This window comes from Trachypithecus francoisi, unplaced genomic scaffold (assembly GCF_009764315.1).
Source record: "Trachypithecus francoisi isolate TF-2019V2 unplaced genomic scaffold, Tfra_2.0 Lachesis_group6, whole genome shotgun sequence".
Taxonomy (NCBI): Eukaryota; Metazoa; Chordata; class Mammalia; order Primates; family Cercopithecidae; genus Trachypithecus; species Trachypithecus francoisi.
In genome coordinates this window covers 87,750,816-87,773,558 of record NW_022681471.1, presented here as the reverse complement: position 1 = coordinate 87,773,558, position 22,743 = coordinate 87,750,816, and the positions used below count along the sequence as shown (strand labels likewise).

Sequence of the window (22,743 nt, the reverse complement as noted above, 5' to 3'; positions counted from 1 at the left end):
CACTTTACCAGAGATATATGGATGGCAAATAAGTACATGAAAAATGCTCAACATTTAGGGAAACACAAGTCGTTAGGGAAATGCAAGTTAAACTACAATGAAACATCACTACACACATATTAGAATGGCTAAACATTGTTTTTAAAAGCTAGGAAAGGTGCAGTAGCTCACAGCTATAATGCTAGCACTTTGGGAGGCCAAGGTGGGAAGATCGCTTGAAGCCAGGAGTTTCAGACCACCCTGAGCAACATAGCAAGACCTTGTCTCTACAAAAAATAAAAATATTAGCTGAGTGTGGTGGCAGACACATGTAGTGTAGTCCGAGCTACTTGGTAGGCTGAAGTGGGAAGATTGCTGGAGCCCAGGAGGTCCAGGCTGCAATGAGCCATGATCATGCCACTGTACTCCAACCTGGGAGACTGAGCAGACCCTGTCTCTTAAAAACAAATTAACCTGACAATACCAAGCAAGTGATGTGAGGATGTGGAGCAACTGTATCTCTCATATACTGCTGGTAGGCAAAATGGCATAGCTACTTTGAAAAATAGTTTGACAGTTTATTTTTTAAATTTTTAATTAATTTTTTTTTAATAGAGAGAGGATCTTGCTCTGTTGCCCACACTGGAGTGCAGTGGTGCAATCTGAGCTCACTGCAGCTTCAAACTCCTGGGCTCAAGCAATCCTCCTGTCTCAGCCTCCCAAGTAGCTGGGACTACGGGCATATGCCACTATGCCTGGCTATGTTTATCCATTTTGCAGAGATGGGGTCTCACTATGTTGCCCAGGCTGGTCTTGAACTCCTGGCCTCAAGCGATCCTCCTGCCTTTACCTCCCAAAGTGCTGCGATTACAGGTGTGAACCACTGACCTGGCAGTTTTTTGTAAAGTTTAATAAACAATTTCCATATGATCAGCAATCCCACTCATGGGTATTTACCCAAGTGAAATGAAAACTTATGTTCACTCAAAAACCAGTACACAAATATTTATGGTAGCTTTATTCATAATTACCAAAATTGGAAACAACCCAAATGTCCTTTAACTGATGAATGGATAAACAAACTGTGATATATCCATACAATGGAATACTACTCAGCAATTAAAAAGGAACCCCTGGCTGGGCATGGTGGCTCATGCCTGTAATTCCAGCACATTGGGAGGCCAAGGCAGGTGGATCACCTGAGCTCAGGAGTTCAAGACCAGCCTGGGCAACATGCTGAAACTCCATCTCTACCAAAAAGATACAAAAAATTAGCTGAGTACGGTGGCACTCGCCTGTTGTCTCCACTACTTGGGAGGCTGAGATGGGGGATCACTTGAGCCCCAGAGGCTGAGGTTGCAGTGAGCCGAGATTGTGCCACTGCATTCCAGTCTGGGTGACACAGTGAGACCCCATCTCAAAAAAAAAAAAAAAGGAACTCCTGATACATGCAACAACATGGATAAATCTCAAAATGCATTCTGCTAAGTGAAAGAAGCCCAACTCAAAAGATTATGTATTATATGATTCCATGTATATGACATTTTCTTTTTTTCTTTTTTTTTTTTTTGAGACGGAGTCTGGCTCTGTCGCCCAGGCTGGAGTGCGGTGGCCGGATCTCAGCTCACTGCAAGCTCCGCCTCCCAGGTTCACTCGCCATTCTCCTGCCTCCGCCTCCCAAGCAGCTGGGACTACAGGCGCCCGCCTGGTCGCCCGGCTAGTTTTTTGTATTCTTTAGTAGAGACGGGGTTTCACCGTATTAGCCAGGGTGGTCTCGATCTCCTGACCTTGTGATCCGCCCGTCTCGGCCACCCAAAGTGCTGGGATTACAGGCTTGAGCCACCGCGCCCGGCCATGACATTTTCAAAAAGACAAAACTACAGGGATAGAAACTTATCAGGAGCTGGGAGTGGGGCTGACTACAAAGGAGCAAACTGACTATACAAAGGAAGAACTTTTGGGGGCAATGGAACCATTTTATATCTTGATTGGCGATAGCTCCACAACTGTATTAATTGTCAAAACTCATAGAACTGTACACTTAACAAGGGTAAATTTCACTGTATATAAGTTACACTTCAATTAAAACAAATACTTAAAATTTAAACATTGTTAAGTCAGCTTCAGGGCTAGATAGCTATGTAGCTGAGAGGTTATTTCACATATGAAAACATTAGTGCCACATAATTATAGAACTAATAGTGCTGAAATATGAATTCTTAATCTCAATGACTTTGAAACACAATAAGAAAATGAACAGGACACATTGTTTCTCTCAATAATAATATAAAACTTATGATCTTAGTCAATATACACACCTCCCAGAAGACAGATCCATTCTCTTTGCTATTAAATTGTCTTCTGGGCATGAAAGCTAAAGGGTAGCCTCTGTGACGCTATGGTTTGAGTTTTCCCATGACTTAACCCAAGTGACACCTACATCATCATTGCTACTGTCAATATTGTCAGTAGGCTTTTAGCCTATTTGGAATTTATATAAGTGAAAAATGTACTAAGCTTTGTAGAGTACCAGGGTCAAAAATATATTTTTAAATGATTGTTTTAATAAAAGGGACTATGAAAAATTCAACTCATATCCTATGTATCTAATGATCTTAACCACAACCTTGCTATTTCAGCTTTCTGATACCTTTTCCTTTTTGATGCTTCATTTTTAAAACTTCTATTTATCTAAAAAATTCTGAGGCTGGGTGCAGTGGCTCTTGCTTTTAATCCCAGCACTTTGGGAGGCGGAGGTGGGAGGATCAGATGAGACCAGGAGTTCGAGACCAGCCTGGCCAACATGGCGAAACCCCGTCTCTATTAAAAATACAAAAACTACCCAGTATCTTGAGCTTATATACTATTGATGATTCGAGAAACTGAAGTACTACATTTATATTAGCTTACCATGTTGTGAAATATATAACAACAAAATAGAATTATGAAATTTTAGGATTGAAAAGATTCCCCATATCATCTAATCTAATCTGAATCTATTTTTACATCCTACCACATTCCCTTTGTTCATCCAGATTTGCCTGGATGTTTCTAGCAATGCTTACTTCCCCTCATGACCTGCTCAAAGAATTTGAGAACTGGAAGGGATCTTAGGAAACTGAGGGCTAAAAGCTAAATTACTTTACCAGTGAGGTGTAGTTAGGTTCAGAATACAAATTAAAATTCCAGCCCCATATACTTTTCACTCTCTATGCTTTTTACCTTTATCAAAATTTTATATGGGTGAAAAAGCTGAACACTCACACATTGCTGGTGGAAATATAAATGGTGCAGGCACTCTAAAAAACAGTTTAGCAGTTCCTCAAAAAGTTAAACATAGGCCGGGCGCAGTGGCTCACACCTGTAATCCCAACACTTTGGGAGGCCGAGGCAGGCAGATCATGAGGTCAGGAGATCGAGACCATCCTGGCTAACATGGTGAAACCCCATCTCTACTAAAAATACAAAAAATTAGCCGGGCGTGGCGGCGTGCGCCTGTAGTCCCAGGTGCTGGGGAGGCTGAGGCAGGAGAATGGTGTGAACCGTAAGGCGGAGCTTACAGTGCGCCGAGATCATGCCACTGCACTCTAGCCTGGGCAACAAAGAGAGACTCCACCTCAAAAAAAAAAAAAAAAGACAAGTTAAACATAGAGTCACCATATGACCCAGCAATTCCAAACCTAGATGTGTACACAAGAGAAATGAAAACATGTCCAGACAAAAACTTGTATACAAATGTTCATAACACCATTATCCATAATAGACAAAAATTAGAAACAACCCAAATGTCCATCAGCTGATGAACAGATAAATGTGGTATCCATACAATAGAATAAAGTCTTGATACATGTTACAATATGGACAAACTTCAAAACATGCTAAGTGAAAGATGCCAGTCACAAAAGGCTAAATATTGTGGCTCCACTGAAGTGAAATGTCCAAAATAGGAACACCTATAGAGACAGAAAATAAGTTTGTGGTTTCCAGGGCCTGGGGGAGACGAGAATGGGCAACGACTACTAATGGGTACAGGGTTTCTTTTTCCAGGGATGAAAATGTTCTAAAATTAGACCATGGTGATAAGCCTGTGAACTTACTAAAAATACTGAATTATATACTCTATTTTTAAACTAAATTTATTTTAAATTTTTATGGATATATAATAATAGTAGTATGCATTTATGGGGTACATATGATATTTTCATACAAGCATACAACAATGTAATGATCAAATATGGGTAACTGGGATATCCATTACCTCAAACAGTTATCATGTCTTTGTGTTGGGAACATTCCACATTTTCTCTTCTATTTTGAAATATACAATAAATTATTATCAACAATAGTTGGCTGTGGTGGGTAGTGGGGAGGAGAGGATGAAGAGTGGTGGGTTAATGAGTACAAAAACACAGTCAGGCACGGTGGCTCATGCCTGTAATCCCAGCACTTTGGGAGGTCGAGGCGGGCAGATTGCCTGCAGCCAGGAGTTCGAGACCAGCCTGGCCAACATGGTGAAAGCCCATCTCTACTAAAAAATACAAAAACTAGCTGCATGTGGTAGCGGGCGCCTGTAATCCCAGCTACTTAGGAGGCTGAGGCAGGAGAATCACTTGCACCCAGGAGGCGGAGGTTGCAGTGAGCAGAGATCATACCACTGCATTCCAGCCTGGGCAACAGAGCGAGACTCCATCTCAATATATATACAGTTAGATAGAATGAATTATATACTTTAAATGGGTGAAGTGTATGGCATATGAATTATATCTCTAAAAAGCTATTTTTAAATTAATAAAGAACTAGTTATATCCTTTAAACAACTTTATGTAGAGGATTTAAAACCTACTGGCAAATTCTCTGACACTCCTCCCATTAAGAGGTCACCTCCTGTTGGAACTGGGTGGGCATTTGTGACTGCCTCAGCATTACTTCTGCCACATCCAAATTAAGTCAAATTAAGTGACTTAAGAATTCATTTAAGAAGCTAGTTAGAAAAAACCATGCAGCTTCTGCCAGTCTCTCTTAGGATGCTTGCCCTTGGAACCCTGCCATCACGCTGTGAGGAAGCCAGGGATACGTGGAGAGCCCCCAGCTGAGCTCCCAGCCCAAAGCCAGCATCAACTTGCCAGCCAGCTATGTGGTCAAGCCATCTTGAAAGCTGTCACGGTTGATGCCACATTGAGCAGAGTCAACCCTGCTTAACCTTACGCAAATTAGAGAGCTGTGAACAAAATATCTGCCATTATTTTAAACCATTAAGTTTCAGGGTGGTTTGGTACACAGCAATGGGTAACTAGAATACTTTTCATACTTAAAAGAAGGCTAAAAACAGTATCTAGCCTCCTCCTACTTAGTGCAGACACTTCTTTCTAGCAGATTACCACCCTAACTGTCCAACAGTTTTGACTAACATGGAGATCAGGTCCTCAACAAAGCCACCCCTTCCACTGATGACCAACTCTGGGAATTATGATCTGCCTTATGTTAAAACCAATTCTGTCATGCCCAACCTCTGGTTTAAGTTCTTCCTCAGAGGTGACCATTACTCTCTAAACCTCTTCTTCAGGACAGGCCTTTACCTTACTAAACAGTAGAGAAATCTTTAGCATTGTCCTACTATATAGCTGAGGAACCTGAAGTGCACAAGTTGGCTGCTTTACCCAAAGTTACACAATAGATATTTGAATTTCTGATATAAGATTTTTGTTTAGTATTATTTCTATTGAATATGAGACAAATATAACAGATACAACATGTGTTGTCCTTACTCAAATCGCAATTTTCATACTTAAAGCCATAATTGTTTAGAGAGTTAATCCTCATTTCTATTATCTAGGAGGAAGAGTATAGGCATGAATAACTGGAAGATGAAAACTACTTTTCCGTATCACTCTTCCTCACCTCATGTGTACTTAAATGTTTCCTGTTTTAACTCCAGAAAGCCAGTAAACTCTTGCAGGGCAGGGATAAATCTTATAATTTTGAGTCTTACGTGGTGTTTGAGTACATATAAACTGAATAATTTGCCTACCTATGGGTGGCAGCATACAGATAAGGATAAAAACATTTCTTCTGAAATAATTTAAACACAAGTCTTACAATCCAAAAATATTTCTCATCACATCAGTGTAAGAATTGTAAACTTTTTTCTTTTTCAAAGTCAGCAGCAATAGAAAATGAGCTTCTTACACTGTTGACTACAGTATGTCAGTTGCTATGACAATGCTTAGTCCCCAGACATTCCTTCTAATTGAGACAATTTCTCCCAGCTTCAGTCCCCTAAGACTGACCCAATTACACAACTCAAACCCCAAAACCCAAGGGGTGCCCTTCAATAAAGATACTCTGGGCTGGGAGTGGTGGCTCACACCTATAATCCCAGTACTTTGGGAGGCTGAGGCAGGCGGATCACCTGAGATCAGGAGTTCAAGACTAGCCTGGCCAACGTGGTGAAACTCTGTCTCTACTAAAAATATACAAAAATTAGCCAGGTGTGGTGGTGCGCACCCGTAATTCCAGCTACTCGGGAGGCTGAGGCTGGAGAATCGCTTGAACCCAGGAGGCGGAGGTTGCAGTGAGCTGAGATCATGCCACTGCATTCCAGCCCGGTTGATGACAGAGCCAGACTCTGTCTCAAAAAGAAAAATTAAAAAAGATACTATGATTACACAACTTAAGGAAAAATGTAAATACCCTTTTCCAAATTGCAAGGAAAATTTTCAGGCAACCCATTTTGTTTTTACATGTAAAAGTCTTACAAGTTGAATGGTAATTGTCTGATATAACTTTAAAACTATATATGCTATAATCCATAACCACATTCCAGAAGCCTTAACTTTTAATATAAACCATTTCTATTAATATGCATGCATCATATCTCATTTATGTTCTCTGGGCTGTATTTGCATTCTGTTCCTTTTAAGGTACAACTGAAATCTTCTAGGAGCAAGCAAGGCCATGCTCAGTAAATGTATCATTGGACTAATACAGAACATTTGCATACTAGCCCAAATTAACCTCATGGGAGGCAAGGAACTAGGAAAAAATATTTTATTTATTTATTTATTTATTTTTGGAAACAGGGTCTCACTCTGTTGCCCAGGCTGGAGGGCAGTGGCCTGATCATGGCTCACTGCAGCCCCTAAGTCTCGGGCTCAGGTGATCCTCCCACCTCAGTCTCCTGAGTAGCTGGGACTACGGGTGTGTGCCACTATGCCCTACTAATTTTTGTACTTTTAGTAGGAATGAGGTTTCGCCATATTGCCCAGGCTGGTCTGGAACTCCTGGGCTCAAGAGAGCCACCAGCCTCGGCCTCCCAAAGTCCTGGGATTACAGGCATGAGTCACCATGCCTGGCCCTAGAAAAAAATATTTAAATTGTATAAAATTTAACAAGCTATCATAAATGAGGCACCTTAGAAAGAATTCTAGTAATTCCAAAAGAAAAAAAAAATCCAAAAAGATAAAGCTATGTTGGGAAATGTGGTATCTGCATTGTCTCAAAATGTAAGCTGGTAATTCTCTTTAACAGTCCAAAAGATTTTAAAACCGGGTTGTTGTTTTTTTTTTTCAGAATATAATGCTCATTTGGTTAGAAATTCTCATTTTGATTGGCTGAGTTGATCAAGATTTTAACTTTTATTATACACTCAGAAGCATGAGCTTATTTTATATATCGAATAACATCTCTTACATCTCTGCAACTACAGAACTTAGTAGTGTTCTCAAAAAAAAATGTTCTCTGTAAGCTCAAAACAGTTTCTATAATTGAAAGTTTACTACACACTCATTTGTGGGGAAAAAGCTTAGACGTTGGTGTCCAATATTGTATTTCTCAATGCATTTACTTAGCCAATGGGCAAAAGAAGAAAAAAAACCACAAGACACACACACTTATTTAAAAGAAGGATTAACATGAGAAATCCCGACTAACCTGAATGTTAATAAACGCTAACTGTAAAACAATTTATTGTGAAACAATGAGTCATAGGCAGCCAAGACTACTATAAATAAAACATAAAGGCATTTTATTTAGTTTAGATTTAGCCTGAGTTCAAAAGAAAAAACTAAAATAAAAATGAAATACACAACTTTCTCTATGGCAGACAGTTCAAGCTAAGAGAACATTGTTAGAAATCCAAAGGCTGAGGAAAATGTTATCTTTTAAAATCGCCCATCAAATAACTTTAAATGGCAGGTGCAATCTTCTTGTGAAATAGAAAGCATAGTACATTCTTCTCCTACATTATAAAATGCTACTATCGAGTATGACTAAGAGAGAATAAATGTACCATGTGACCCAAGAAGGGTGTGTATGAGAAGTAGGGGCAGAAAGATAGGGCTGAGAAAAGCTGCAAAAAGCTTTCAATTTCTTAACTCTGACTCTTAGAGACCAGCGCTTACCTGAATACGTTCTGCTGGGTTTGGAAATCACGCAGAAAGGTCTGTGATTCCAAAACGTTAATACACTTATTATAAAGTATTCTTGGGTAAAGACATGTTGCCGTAAGCAAGGAGTTAACTGTTTATAATACCCATTTGAAAAATCTCTCATTTTGTTTGGGAGAAATAATTGATAAGTCCATCAAAGTAGTTCAGTAAGCACAAATGGAGAACTATGTAGAAAGAGGACTATTATGAAATGTATGACCGAGTGTGTTTTGTGTAAGACTAATGGAGGTTTTCGAAGTTTTTTGGTTTCTGGCTATATACAAAAATAAAAATAAGGGAGTTTTCATTCATTTAAACCAGCAGTAAAATACTGCCCGGTTTATGCCGCTTATTTTCACCTTACAGTCTTAATACACATTCCAAGACTGATGCGATATTCATTATTTCTTCCGGATAACTGGAAGAGGAGGAACAGTAACGCTGTACATTAAACAGTCCACTTGGTAATTGAGAAAATTCAGCAGTGAAATATATCATGAGGCACCAAAGAGATATGCCGGGGAGGGCAGACAAAAGAGAAAACAGCCACAGAACATTAAGCCCCGGAAGAGACGAGAATCAGTCCCATATACGTAACTCGACGACTGGACAAAACCCCGCTTGACGCTGCCGGTGGGTGAAACGAGGTGATTTGAGATTCAGGGCGTTCTCGGTTCTTTCCCTCTCTCGAATCGATCATCTCCGACAGGAAGTCAGAGCAAGGCAGGGTTCGGAGCCAGAGAAAGCTCCCGGGGGAGTCTGTCTACCAGGACAACAAACTCCTAAGTCTCCTTCCGGAGCTCCACAGCCCTCTGGGCGCCCTCTCTAGCGCTGTACTTTACGCCCCCGCTCCCCAAAAGAGTCGTGCACCCCGACTTCAGCTATTCGCGTTCAAGAGAGTGCGGCAGCTGTTGGGTCGGCCCACTCAGCGGTCCCGGGCCGTAAGGGACCCCGGCGGAGCGGCTCAGGGAGGCTGAGACAGCGGCTACACGACTTTCATTACCTTCTCGCGCTGATCCCAGCTGTACTGCTTTGGCCGCTCCTCCTCGTTCTCGGGCCGCGACTCCTTGTCAGCCTTCCGTCTCTTGGAGAAGAAGCAGCCCATGGTCCCAGCCCGCGGAGTTCGCTGGCCAGCTCACTCGCTCAGGTACCTCCTAGAGTGTGGCGTGAACCCTGGGCACCCCGGCCCCGCAGCTCTCCGGACTACGCCCCGTGGAACCGCCCAAGAGTCCGCAGCCTTAGTTTGCCCGCCAGGCCCAGCACCCCTGCCCCTTTTTCGTCGCCCTGACGACCCAGCGCAACCAATGAACACTAAACGCCTGTTGAGCCAATCAAAGCCTCTCGAGCAATCCTGCGCGGCCTATGAAGAGAGGCCTACGTACTCACACACCAATCCACGCCTGGCTCCTGCGACAGCCCCTAGGGGCGGGGCGGGCCGGCTATGGCGCAAGCACGGGCAACCCCGCCCACAGCCTGACCCGGCCCGCCCTCGGCCCCGCCCCTCCTGGGACTTGGTGGGCTCTCTGGCTGGTGGGAGGCCAGGCTCGGCATTCGGGTTTTTTTTTGCCTCTGATTCATAAATTTGCAAATTCGAGGCGCGGGAGAGGTCTCCAATTGAACATTAGATTTATCGTATGAGGAACGTTGTGAGGGAACAGAAACTCCCGCTGACACAAGAAGACCCTGAAATTGTATTACTAAATCCTCTTCTCCCCTCATCACCCTTCCTACCGCCCTCTCATCGCCTGGCCAGGGTCACCCCCTCAAGAATTGTACCCCATAACCTCCCAGTCCTCTTCTGTGCTTGCTTGCTTGCTTTCTTGCTCTTTCTTTCTTTCTTTCTTTCTTTCTTTCTTTCACAGGGTCTCATTATGTCACTCAGGCTGCGATGACACAATCATAACTCACTGCAACCTTGCAACCTTGTCTTCCTGGGCTCAAGCGATCCTCCTGCCTCAGCCTCCCTTCTGAGTAGCTGGAACTGTAAGCAAGCACCACCATGCCCATCTATTTTTTTTTTTTTTAACTTTTGTAGCAGTGGGGTCTTGCTATGTCGCCCAGGCTGGTCTTGAACTCCTGGGCCCAAGCGATCATCCTGCCTCAGCCTCTCAAAGTGCTGGGATTACAGGCAGGAGCCACCGCACCCAGGCTGCTTCTGTGTTTTCTTAAGGCTTTCACATATGACTCTAAAATTGCACAAGTACATAGTGAAATAGTTAATTGTGTATTGTTTCCCTATTGGAATTGTGACTTTCCTGAGATCAAAAAGGTATGTCTTTTTTTTTTTTTTTTTACGGAGTTTTTGCTCTTGTCGCCCAGGCTGGAGTGTAGCGGCGCCATCTCGGCTCACTGCAACCTCTGCTTCCCTGGTTCAAGTGATTCTCCTGCCTCAGCCTTCCGAGTAGATGGGACTACAGGCGCCCGCCACCACGCCTGGCTAATTTTTATATTTTTAGTAGAGACGGGGTTTCACCATGTTGTCCAGGGTGGTCTTGAACTTCTGATCTCAGGTGATCCGCCAGCCTCGGCTTCCCAAAGTGCTGGGGTTACAGGCATGAGCCACCGCACCTGGCCTAAAAGGTATGTCATAAAGGGGATGTAGGGCCGGGCGCGGTGGCTCACGGCTGTAATCCCAGTACTTTGGGAGGCCAAGGCGGTAGGATCACGAGGTCAGGAGACCCAGACCATCCTGCCCAACATGGTGAAACCCCATCTGGTGAAACCTCGCCACTACCAAAAATACAAAAATTAGCCGGCATGGTGGCGCGCGCCTGTAGTCCCAGCTACTCCGGGAGACTGAGGCAGGAGAATCGCTTGAACCCAGGAGGTGGAGGTTGCAGTGAATCAAAATGGCGCCGCTGCACTCCAGCCTGGGCGACAGACGGAGACTCTGTCTCAAAAAAAAAAAAAAAAAAAAATCAGGTTAGGGTCCTGGCACGGTGGCTCAGGCCTGTAATCCCAGCACTTTGGGAGGCCGAGGCGGGCGGATCACAAGGACAAGTGTTCGAGACCAGCCTGGCCAATATGGTGAAACCCCGTCTCTACTAAAAATACAAAAATTAGCCAGGCGTGGTGGCGGGCGCCTGTGGTCCCATCTACTCGGAAGGCTGAGGCAGGAGAATAGCTTGAACCCAGGAGGCGGAAGTTGCAGGGAGCCGAGATCGTGCCACTGCACTCCAGCCTGGGCTACAGAGCGAGACTCCGTCTCAAAGAAAACAAAACAAAACAAACAAACAAAAAAAACCAGGGGTGAGGAAAACTGGGGGGAGGGATGTACCTTTGAATCCCCTGCACCTGGCCCAAGTCCATACTAGGTGCTCAATACAAAGTTTGTCAAATGAATGAATGAATGCATGCATGGGTGTTACTGAAGGAAGCATTTATAAACTTTCCCCCATCCCTTCCCAAAGAAAGTGACCGAACTGTGGGGGGGGAGGCATGTGGATTTATGGTAAAGGGGTTCTCCCCATGGAGTTTATAGCCTCATTGAGGACATAAGCATTGCATATGAACAATCAGATCTGTTCTAAGCAAATAGCATAGGGTTTGTCAGAATATATTTAAAAATATATACGCTAAATATTAACATTTGCTATACTTGGATCAAATTTTACTGCAATACACATGCATTGCCTATGTAATAGAAAAGAAAGGTAAGTCAGTTTCTCTGAGAAACAGTATTTTGACATCTCAGTAGGACATCAAATGCTTATCACTTCAGGTTCAAATTTGGTTATCATTTAAATTTCCATACTTATTCACGTCTAGTTTGTATCCTAAATGAGCCTTTGACTTTTTTTTTTTTGAAATGGAGTCTGGCTCTGTCACCCAGGTTGGAGTGCAATGGCGTGATCTCCGCTCACTGCAACCTCCACCACCCAGATGCAAGCAAGTCTCCTGCCTCAGCCTCCCGAGTAGCTGGGGCTACAGGCACACGCAACCACACCCGGCTAATTTTTGTATTTTTAGTAGAGACTGGGTTTCACTCTGTTGCTCAGGCTGGTCTCAATCTCCTGACCTCAGGTGATCCACCCACCTCAGCCTCCCAAAGTGTTGGGATTACAGGCGTAAGCCACTGTGCCCGGCCGACTTAATTTAAACATAAAGAATGTTCCCCTTTTTACTTCCCGTCCTTTACTGCACAATCGGGAAGAAAAGTACATGTGATTAAGTATTAGAAATTATTGCAATTTTAAGTTTCAGATCTTAGGCAATAGAGTCTTTACCCAGTGCACACTTTTTCTCCGTCAGGGTGAGATGAAAGTTTTATGTGAAGATGTTTTTGGATAAGACCCTCATTCGATATTTTATAATCTATGATTGTATTTATAATCTAAGGTCTATGATTATAAAATATCTGTGACCGGATATAAATATATAACTATGACCACTACGTAGTGTAGCAGAGGAAGCAGAGATCCAGAGAGGTGAAGGGATGAATCTGTGGTCACGATGAGAGTGGCTGAGCAGGGACTGGAAAAACCCAGAGCCTGTGTTTCCCAGTGCCTCCTCCTGCCTTAAGTTTGTTCCTCTCTATTCATCTGAAATAAAGAAGTATCTGCCTTGGCCTTCTGAGGCCTATGGGAGCTCTGTCTCACAGTGATGCTATTCCTCTTAATGAACAAACAATATAACAAAACTAACTTTAGAGAAACAACCTCTGAAACTCTCACTGTTTTGAAGTATTCATTAAAGAGAAAAACTCAAACCTACAATAAAACCTATATCCAACAGTGATCTTTTCAGGGACCCTTAAAAGTGAAGATTAAGTCCCTTTTCTGTTCATTCCCATCCTACCATCACTCTTGACCAAAAACAAAATTACAAAAAGAAAATTAAATTAAATATTAAGAACTGGGGACTAGAAAGCTAATGAATAGAGCTAGTACTAGTGCTATCTCATCCTTTTTTTCTGTCTCTTATTCTTTCTTTCTTTTCTGTCCCCTCTCTTTTCACGGCCCCCATGAATTCTCATCACTACTTATTTTTGCAAACCAGCTCTCTACTTACTCATCAGCATTTACATGGCTGACAACAGCTATCCCACCCTGATTCTCATGGCCTTTCTGTACAAGGCATTCTACAGTTTCAGACTCTCAAGGGAGATAATCATATACATCGCTGGCCAGTCAATAACAGATTGACACTAGGTTGGTGTGCACCCCTGGTCCCATTGCTGCAGCTGCAGGGATGAATTCCAAACATGGGTGTTACAAATATGGGTGGGAAGCAGGTCCTGAAAAGGGAACGCTAACTCTGCAGAGTTCAGGCAGAAGTTGGTTGCTTCTTCTGCTGGTACTTCTCCTGCTATTTATATTCTTGTGATTTCTTTTCTATAGAAGGCTGCCCTTCATGTTCAGCTTAATGTATATATATTCATCTATATTAAAATGTTGAGTTGTGGGTTTACACCTGGCCACAAGCTCCAGAGATGGCTCTGGGTCCCCTGAGTCTTGACCACAGAAGTAATACAGTTACTTCTCAGAAGACAGTCCCAGCCGGGCGTGGTGGCTCACGCCTGTAATCCCAGCACCTTGGGAGGCCAAGGCAGGTGGATCACCTGAGGTCAGGAGTTCGAGACCAGCCTGGCCAACATGGTGAAACCCCATCTCTACTAAAACTACAAAAATTAGCCAGGCGTGGTGGCACACCCCTGTGATCCCAGCTACTCGGGAGGCTGAGGTGGGAGAATTGCTTGAACCGGGAGGCAGAGGCTGTAATGAGCCGAGATCGCACCACTGCACTCCAGCCTGGGCAACAGAGTGAGACCCCATCTGAAAAACGACAACAACAACAAAAAGACAGTCCTGAAGCAGTGTATCTCTACAGCATGAATAAAGTCAATTACCCCAGCAATGATGGCTGGAAAATTCCCTATGTTTGAGTTGACCTGACATACCCTTGCTCACTCTGCACTCACCTAAGGAAATACTTCACATCAAGTGAAGGAGGACTGTTTCAGTCGTCTATTGCTGCATAACAAACCACCTGAAACGTGAACGCTTAAAGCAACAATTAATGTTTCTTTTACTCGTGAACCTGCATTTTAGGCAGGGCTTGGTGGGGACAACTCAGTTCTGTTCCATAGTACATCTGGAGCCTCAGCTGGGATGACTCAAATGGCTGGGGTGCTGGTCAAGAATCATTCTACACGAAATCTCAGAGGCTCTCCACCCAGTCTCTCCTGCAAGGTGGCTTTAGGGTAGTTGAACTCTATATATTGTGCTCAGGGCTCCAAGAGTGAGTGTTCCATGAGACCAACATGGAAGCTGTAAGGCTTCTTATGGTGTAGCCTCAGAAGCCATGCAACATCACTTCGCTGGATTCCATTGGTCACACAGGCCTGGCCCTGACTCACTAACGTAGGAGACAAAACAAGGGACATGGATACTGGAAGGTGCAGATCTTTGAGGTGTCATCTCTGTGGCTAGTCTCCATGGCAAGAGTCAAATCTGTTCAATTCATATACTGATGAAGAAGATTGGAAGGTTTAAAAATACATATAGGCAGATCACTTTTTCCCCCTTTTCATAAGTTTTTTATTTTTTATTTTTATTTTTTTTAAACAGGGTCTCACTCTGTCACCCAGGCTAAAGTGCAGTGGTGCAATCATGGCTTACTGCAGCCTCGACCTCCTGGGCTTAAGCCATCCTCCCATCTCAGCCTCATGAGTAGCTAAAACCATAGGTGCCTGCCACCCCACCTGGCTATTTTTTTTTTCTTTTTTGAGACAGGGTCTCACTTTGTTGCCCAGGCTGGAGTGCAGTGGCACAATCTTGGCTCACTGCAACCTCTGTCTCCTGGACTCAAATGATCCTCCAACCTCAGCCTCCCAAGTAGCTGGGACTACAGGCACGTGCCACTATGCCAGACTAATTTTTGTACTTTTTGTAGAGATGGGGTTTTGCCATATTGCCCAGGCTGGTCTCGAACTCCTGGACTCAAGCAATCCACCCACCTTGGGCTCCCAAAGTGCTGGGATTACAGCATGAGCCACAGTGCCTAGCCACACCTGGCTAATTTTTCAAATTTTTTGTGGAGACAGGGGGCACACTATGTTGCCCAGGGTGGTCTCAAACTCCTGGGCTCAGCAATCCTGTCTCAGCCTCCCAAAGTGCTGGGATTACAGGCATGACTCACCACACCTGGCCCCCTTTTCTTAAGTTTTTGAGTCAACATTTCTTCTCCCGCTTTATTTTTTTTCTTTACTTTTTGTTTGTTTGTTTGTTTGTGTTTTTTTGGAGATGGGATCTTGAGATCACTGCACTTTCTTAATTCCTGGACTCAAGCGATCTTCCCAACTCAACCTCCCAAGTAACTGAAACTACATGTGTGCAACACTATGCCCAGCTAATTATTCGTTAAATTTTTTAGAAACAGGGGCTAATTATTTTTATTTTTATTTTTTTCTAGAGACAGGGTCTTGCTGTGTTGCCCAGGTTGGTCTCAAACTCCTGGTCTCAAGTGATCCTCTCACACTTAACTTTTAAATAATTCTTATCAATTTTCTTTCACTATCTTATTGACCAGTTCCAATTATTTTTAAAAGCATTGAAAATTGTGTATAATCAGTTTATAAAGACTATATATTTTTTTCTTACCATGAGGTATCTTATTCACTGTTGTTGGTAAAAGTCTTAATTTAGGCAAGGTAAAAAAATTGTCCGTCAATGATCTGACTTCCCAGTCAGCTTTCTGAGTACGTGACTGTAACATTTATTGAATTCTGTGTGTTTTTTCCTTCTTTCTATTACTAATCAGTGACTCTACCCTCCCGTGTACATGTCAACTCATAAACTGTGATATCATAATGGGCTGTCTGACAGCACTATCATTCATTCTTATTTAAAAAGTTCATGAATATCCCAGTGTGTTAGGCACTGTGCTAGGTAATGAAATGAAAAAGCATCAAACTGTCAGTTTAGTGGAAAATATAGTCCAGAAAGTAAATGATCACAGTACAATTTTATAGTAAAGATATAACAGAGAGTTGGTAGTTAGTACAAAAGAGGAAAAACAGGGGAAACAGACTTCTAACTCAAACAGGGGTGGGGAGGATAGAAGAGTCAAGAAAGGCTTCTCAGAAGTAAATGGTCTTAGCAGCAGAAAATTATAAATTCTAGTAACTTTTTACATCAAAGCAGTTCCAATGGAGACTTTTTTGTTGTTGTTGTTGAGACAGAGTCTCGCTCTGTCACTAGGCTGGAGTACAGTGGCACCATCTCGCCTCACTGCAATCTCTGTCTCCCGGGTTCAAGTGATTCTCCTGTCTCAGCCTCCCTGGTAGCTGAGACTACAGGCACCCGCCATCACGCCCAGCTAATTTCTGTATTTTTAGTAGAGACGGGGTTTCACCATGTTGGCCAGGATGGTCTTGATCTCTTGACCTCGTGATCCGCCTACTTCGGCGTCCCAAAATGCTGGAATTACAGACGTGAGCCACTGCACCTGGCTTTTTTTTTTTTTTTAAGACAGAGTCCCACTCAGGCTGGAGTGCAGTGGAATGATCTCAGTTCACTGCAGCCTCTGATTCCTGGGTTCAAGCAATTCTTGTGCCTCAGTCTCCCAAGTAGGTGGCATTACAGGCGTGCGTCACCACGCCCGGCTAATTTTTTATTTTTAGTAGAGACAGTTTTTCACCGTGTTGCCCAGGTTGCTCTCGAACTCCTGAGCTTAAGCAAGATCCACCTGCCTCGGCCTCCCAAAGTGCTGGGATAACAGGCATGAGCCACCGCATCTGGCCTACCCAATGGAGACTATTTTTAAAAGATAGTTTCAGCCGGATATGGTGGCTTACACCTGCAATCCCAGCACTTTGGCAGGCCGAGGCAGGCAGTTCACGAGGTCAGGAGATCGACATCATCCTGGCCAATATGGTGAAACCTCTTCTCTACTAAAAATACAAAAATTAGCTGGGCATGGTGACACGTGCCTGTAGTTCCAGCTACTCGGGAGGCTGAGGCAGGAGAATCACTTGAACCCGGAGGCGGAGGTTACAGTGGACTGAGATCGCATCACAGCACTCCCGACTGGATGACAGAACGAGGCTCCATCTCAGAAAAAAAAAAAAAAAAGATAGCTTCTGGACTTACAGATATCTTTTTTTCTTGTCCTAGCAGAATTCCCATTTTCTTTCTTTCTTTCTTCCCTTCTTTCTTTCCTTCTTTCTTTCTTTCTCTCCTTCCTTTCTTTCCTCCTTCTCTCTCTCTCTCTCTCTTTTCCTTCCTTCCTCCCTCCCTCCCTCCCTCTCTCTTTCTTTCTTTTTTTTTCTGAGATAGGGTCTCACTCTTTTGCCTAGGCTGGAATACAGTGGTGCAATCTCAGCTCACTGCAACCTCCACCTCCTGGGTTCAAGCGATTCTCCCTCCTCAGCCTCCCGAATATCTAGGATTACAGGCTCCCACCATGACGCCTGGCTAATTTTCTTTTGTATTTTTAGTAGAGACAGAGTTTCACCTTGTTGGCCAGGCTGGTCTTGAACTCCTGATCTCAAGTGATCCGCCTGCCTTGGCCTTCCAAAGTGCTGGGATTACAGGTGTGAGCCACTGTGCTCAGCCCAGTTTTCCCATGTTCTAAGCATTCCTTTTAATACTTTTCAGGAAAGGGACAAACTCTGAGCAAATTAAAACTACAGAGTTAATTAGAGTATGTTAGAAAATCTGTTTTCATCCTTGGGATTTTATTAGAACTACTTCCCATTTCATCCAAGCTAAATAAGAGATATAGCACTAGTGCTAGTTTCCTCCTCCTCCTCCTCCTCCTCCTCCTCCTCCTCCTCCTCCTTTTTTAACAGAGTCTGGCTCTGTCACCCCGACTGGAGTACAGTGCTGTGATCTCAGCTCACTACAACCTCCGCTTCCCGAGTTCAAGACATTCTCCTGCCTCAGCCTCCTGAGTAGCTGGAATTGTGGGTGCCCACCACCATGCCTGGCTAATTTTTTGTCTTTTTAGTAGAGATGGGGTTTTGCCATGTTGGCCAGGCTAGTCTCGAACTTCTGACCTCAGGTGATCAATCCGCCTCGGCCTCCCAAAGTGCTGGGATTACAGGCGTGAGCCACCACGCCCAGCCTAGTTTCCTCTTCTTATGTTTGCCAGACTGTCAGTCTGACATTTAGAAGATCCCAACTCACATAATTGCTACTCATCAACATTTATATATTTTAAAAATAATTTCAAAATAGTGAAAAAAGATTTGGCAAGATAACTGATGCCACAAGAAAAAAGTGTCAGTAAAAGAATAACATTTCCTAAATCTTACAGAATAAAATGGTTAATATCATATAGATGGCCAATACCTAAGCAGTCCCAACAGTCCCTGGATTTATAAGAGTAGGATCTCTTTCCTACTTTTCACTCTTCCTCTCCCCTGGTTTTGAACAAAGTGAAGAAAAGTTAGGGGTAATTCTAGATAAAATCTTCCTTCAGAGATGCTCTGCTAGGCTTGGTCTAATTCCCACTTCCTCACCTCCCCCACCACATACACCCAGCTGCACAGTATGTTCTTAGATTTCTTACATTCAGGATAAGAAAGTGAATTAGGAAGGAAGACATCTCTTTCTTTCTTTCTTTCTTTCTTTCTTTCTTTCTTTCTTTCTTTCTTTCTTTTCTTTCCTTCTTTCTTCTTTCTTTCTTTCTTCTTTCTTTTTTTCTTTCTTCTTCTTTCTTTTTTTCTTTCTTTTTTTTTTCTTTTTAGACTGAGTTCCACTCTTGTTGCCCAGGCTGGAGCACAATGGCTTGATCTCAGCTCACTGCAAACTCCGCCTCCCAGGTTCAAGCGATTCTCCTGCCTCAGCCTCCCGAGTAGCTAGGTTACAGGCATGTGCCACCACGCCTGGCTAATTTTGTATTTTTAGTAGAGATGGGGTTTCTCCATGTTGGTCAGGCTGGTCTCGAACTCCTGACCTCAGGTGATCCACCCGCCTCGGCCTCCAAAAGTGCTTGGATTACAGGCATGAGCCACCGTGCCCAGCTTTTATCACTTCTTTCATACATTCCCTAATTATCACAATGCTCAGAACGGTACCTAATAAATAATAATTCACTCTAAGCCAGGGAGAATTTCAGGATTTGTAGGCTCTAAAGTCTGTACAATGTGGATTGGGTCCTCTGAAGAAAAATAACACTGATTACTAATGTAAAATTTCCAGGGCCTTTCCTGAGGTGTGTACAGGACCCATACAAGCAAAGGGCTCTCAAGTTTACATTTCAAAAGCTATGTTATAAAATTACCTGTCCAGAGGTATACAGAATATTATCTCTTGAAGAGTCAGGATCTACATTCACAAAGGCTACCTGTTTTTCATATACCGATTGACTTCAAATGTCTACATGACAGCACATTATACAGACAAAGGACTAAGAAGACCATATTCTCCTAGCAGTGCTGCCAATCTGCCACAACTTATTAAAAACCTCAATGGGAACAGAGAAACCAACAGGTGCAAGCTCATGAAAGCCAATAAAAAATTAGCTATTAATACTACTCTGGGCACACTGCCTATGGGGTAGCCCTGCTCCACAAGGAGCAGCATAAAAAAAATTAGCTAATGGGGCCAGATGTACATAAAACATAATTCCTAATGTAACCTGTACTGACTTGTTAGTAATAAGCAGAGACAACTACACAATCAGGTATTCAGATGACCAGAGGCACAAATTTGGTCAAACTCTTAAAAAGTTTGGCAAGAGAAAGAAATAAAGGGAATTCAAATTGGAAAAAGGAAAGTCAGATTGTCCCTCTTTGCAGACGACATGATCTTATATACAGAAAAACCTAAAGACTCCACCAAAAAAAAGCTTGGAACTGATTCTTAGAACAAATTCAAGGTCAGGTGCAGTGGCTGATGCTTGTAATCCCAGCACTTTGGGAGGCTGAGACGCCTGGATCACTTGAGTCCAGGAGTTCAAGACCAGCCTGGGCAACATGGCAAAACCATGTCTCTACAAAAAATTGCAAAAATTAGCCAGACATGGTGGCACATGCCTGTAGTCCCAGCTACTTGGGAGGCTAAGGAAGGAGGATCATTTGAGCCCAGGATGCAGAGGTTGCAGTGAGCCGAGAAGATGGCACCATTGCATTCCAGCCTGGGTGACAGAGCGAGACCCTGTCTCAAAAAAAAAAGGGAGCAAATTCAGTAAGGTTGCAGGATATGAAATCAACATACAAAAATCAGTAGCATTTTTATATACCAATAATGAACTTTTTGAAAAAGAGCTAAGAAAGCAGTCTCTACCATAGCTACAAAAAAATAGGAATAAATTTAACCAAAGCAGAGAAAGATCTATACAATGAAAACTACAAAACACTGATGAAAGAAATTGAAGAGGACACCAAAACATGGAAAAACATCCCATATTCATGGATTGAAAGAATTAATATTGTGAAATGATTGTACTACCCAAAACAATCTACAGATTCAGTGCAATCCCTATGAAAATACCAATGACATTTTTCACAAAAATAGGAAAAAAATCCCCAAATTCATATGAAGCCACAAAAGATCCAAATAACCAAAGTGACATTAAGCAAAAAGAACAAAGCTGGAGATATCACACTACCTGACATCCAAATTTCCCACAAAGCTATAGAAATCAAAACAGTATGGCACTGGCATAAAAACAGACACATAGACCAATAGAACAGAATAGAGAACCCAGAGATAAATCTATGCATTTACAGCCAAGTCATCTTTGACAAAGGTGTCAAAAAAACATACATTGGGGAAAGGACAGCCTCTTCAATAAATGGTGCTGGGAAAATTGGATATACATATGCAGAAGAATGAAACTAGACCCTTATCTCTCACCATATTAAAAAAAATCAGGCTGGGCACGGGGATTCACGCCTGTAATTCCAGCACTTTGGGAGGCTGAGGCAGGCAGATCACTTGAGCTCAGGATTTTGAGATCAGCCTGGCCAACATGGTGAAACCCCATCTCTAATAAAAAATAAAGTACAGGCCAGGCATGGTAGCTCACACCTGTAATCCTAGCACTTTGGGAGGCCGAGGCGGGTGCATCACTTGAGGTCAGGAGTTCAAAATCTGGCTGGCCAACATGGTGAAAACCCGTGTCTACTAAAAATAATAACATTAGCTGGGCGTGGTGGTGGGTGCCTGTAATCCCAGCTACTCAGGAGGCTGAGGTGGGAGAATTGCTTGAGCCTGGGAGGCAGAGGTTGCAGTGAGCCAAGATAGAGCCATTGCACTCCAGCCTGGGTGACAGAGCGAAACTCCATCTCAAAACTAACAAACAAACAAAACAGAGATTAGCCTGGTGTGGTGATGTACACCTGTAATCCCAGCTATTCTGGAGGCTGAGGCAGAAGAATGGCTTGAACCCAGGAGGCAGAGACTGCAGTGAGCCAAGATCGTGCCACTGCACTCCAGCCTGGGCAACAGAGAGAGACCTTGTCTCAAGAAAAAGAAAAAAAGAAAAAATGAAAGAAAGAAATGAAGTTTTCTCAAAACTCCCTAAATTGAAAAAAGGTCCAAACAGAATTCCAGGCTGGGCACAGTGGTTCACGCCTGTAATCCCAGCACTTTGGGAGGCTGAGGCCAAAGGATCACCTGAACCCAGGAGTTTAAGATCAGTCTGGGCAACATAGGGAGTCCCTGTCTCTACAAATAATAAAAAAATGAATTAGCCAGGCATGGTGGCATGCACCCGTGGTCCCAGCTACACAGGAAGCTGAGGTGGGAGGATTGCTTGAGCACAGGAGGTCGAGGCTACAGTGAGCAGTGATCACATCACTGCACTCCAGCCTGGGTGACAGAGTGATACCTTGTCTCAAAATAAAATAACAGAATTCCCAGACTCTTTACCTGCATCGTATGCAGCAGTGGCTCCACCACGGTGTTCTGATAATCTTGCATGGATCCACGTAGGACACAGCTGAATCAAATTCTTGGCAGATCACCTTGTGATCTTTCTGGAACACTAGGGGATGGGAGGCTTGTGAGGAGCTACAACAAAGCCGTTTCCCACTTACCTCCCTATCTTCCCTGGAAGATATCAGCCTGGAAGGCTGTCATCAGGTAGTTTCTTTTTTTGTTTGAGTTTTTTTCTTTTTTTTTTTTTTTGTTGTTGTTTTTTGAGACAGAGTCTCACTCTGTTGCCCAGGCTGGAGCGCAGTGGTGAGATCTTGGCTCACTGCAGCCTCTGCCTCCTGGGTTCAAGTGATTCTCGTGCCTCAGTCTCCTGAGTAGCTGGGATCACAGGCACCCGCCACTACGCCCGGCAAATTTTCTTATTTTTACTAGAGACAGGGTTTTGCCATGTTGGCCAGGCTGGTCTTGAACTCCTGGCCTCAAGTGATCCACCTGCCTTGGCCTCCCAA

At 43.4% G+C, this 22,743-nt stretch overlaps 1 protein-coding gene across 1 annotated transcript in view; it reads right to left on the bottom strand.

The window, feature by feature from the left end:
* Nucleotides 1-9,704, bottom strand: part of RP2 (RP2 activator of ARL3 GTPase) — a 52,440-nt gene extending 42,736 nt beyond the window's left edge. The window contains exon 1 of the mRNA XM_033201399.1: nt 9,409-9,704. Within this exon, the coding sequence (XP_033057290.1) occupies nt 9,409-9,510 (102 nt within the window). The 5' untranslated portion in view covers nt 9,511-9,704. The remainder of the gene's footprint in view (nt 1-9,408) is intronic.
* Between the last annotated feature and the right edge of the window lie 13,039 nt (nt 9,705-22,743).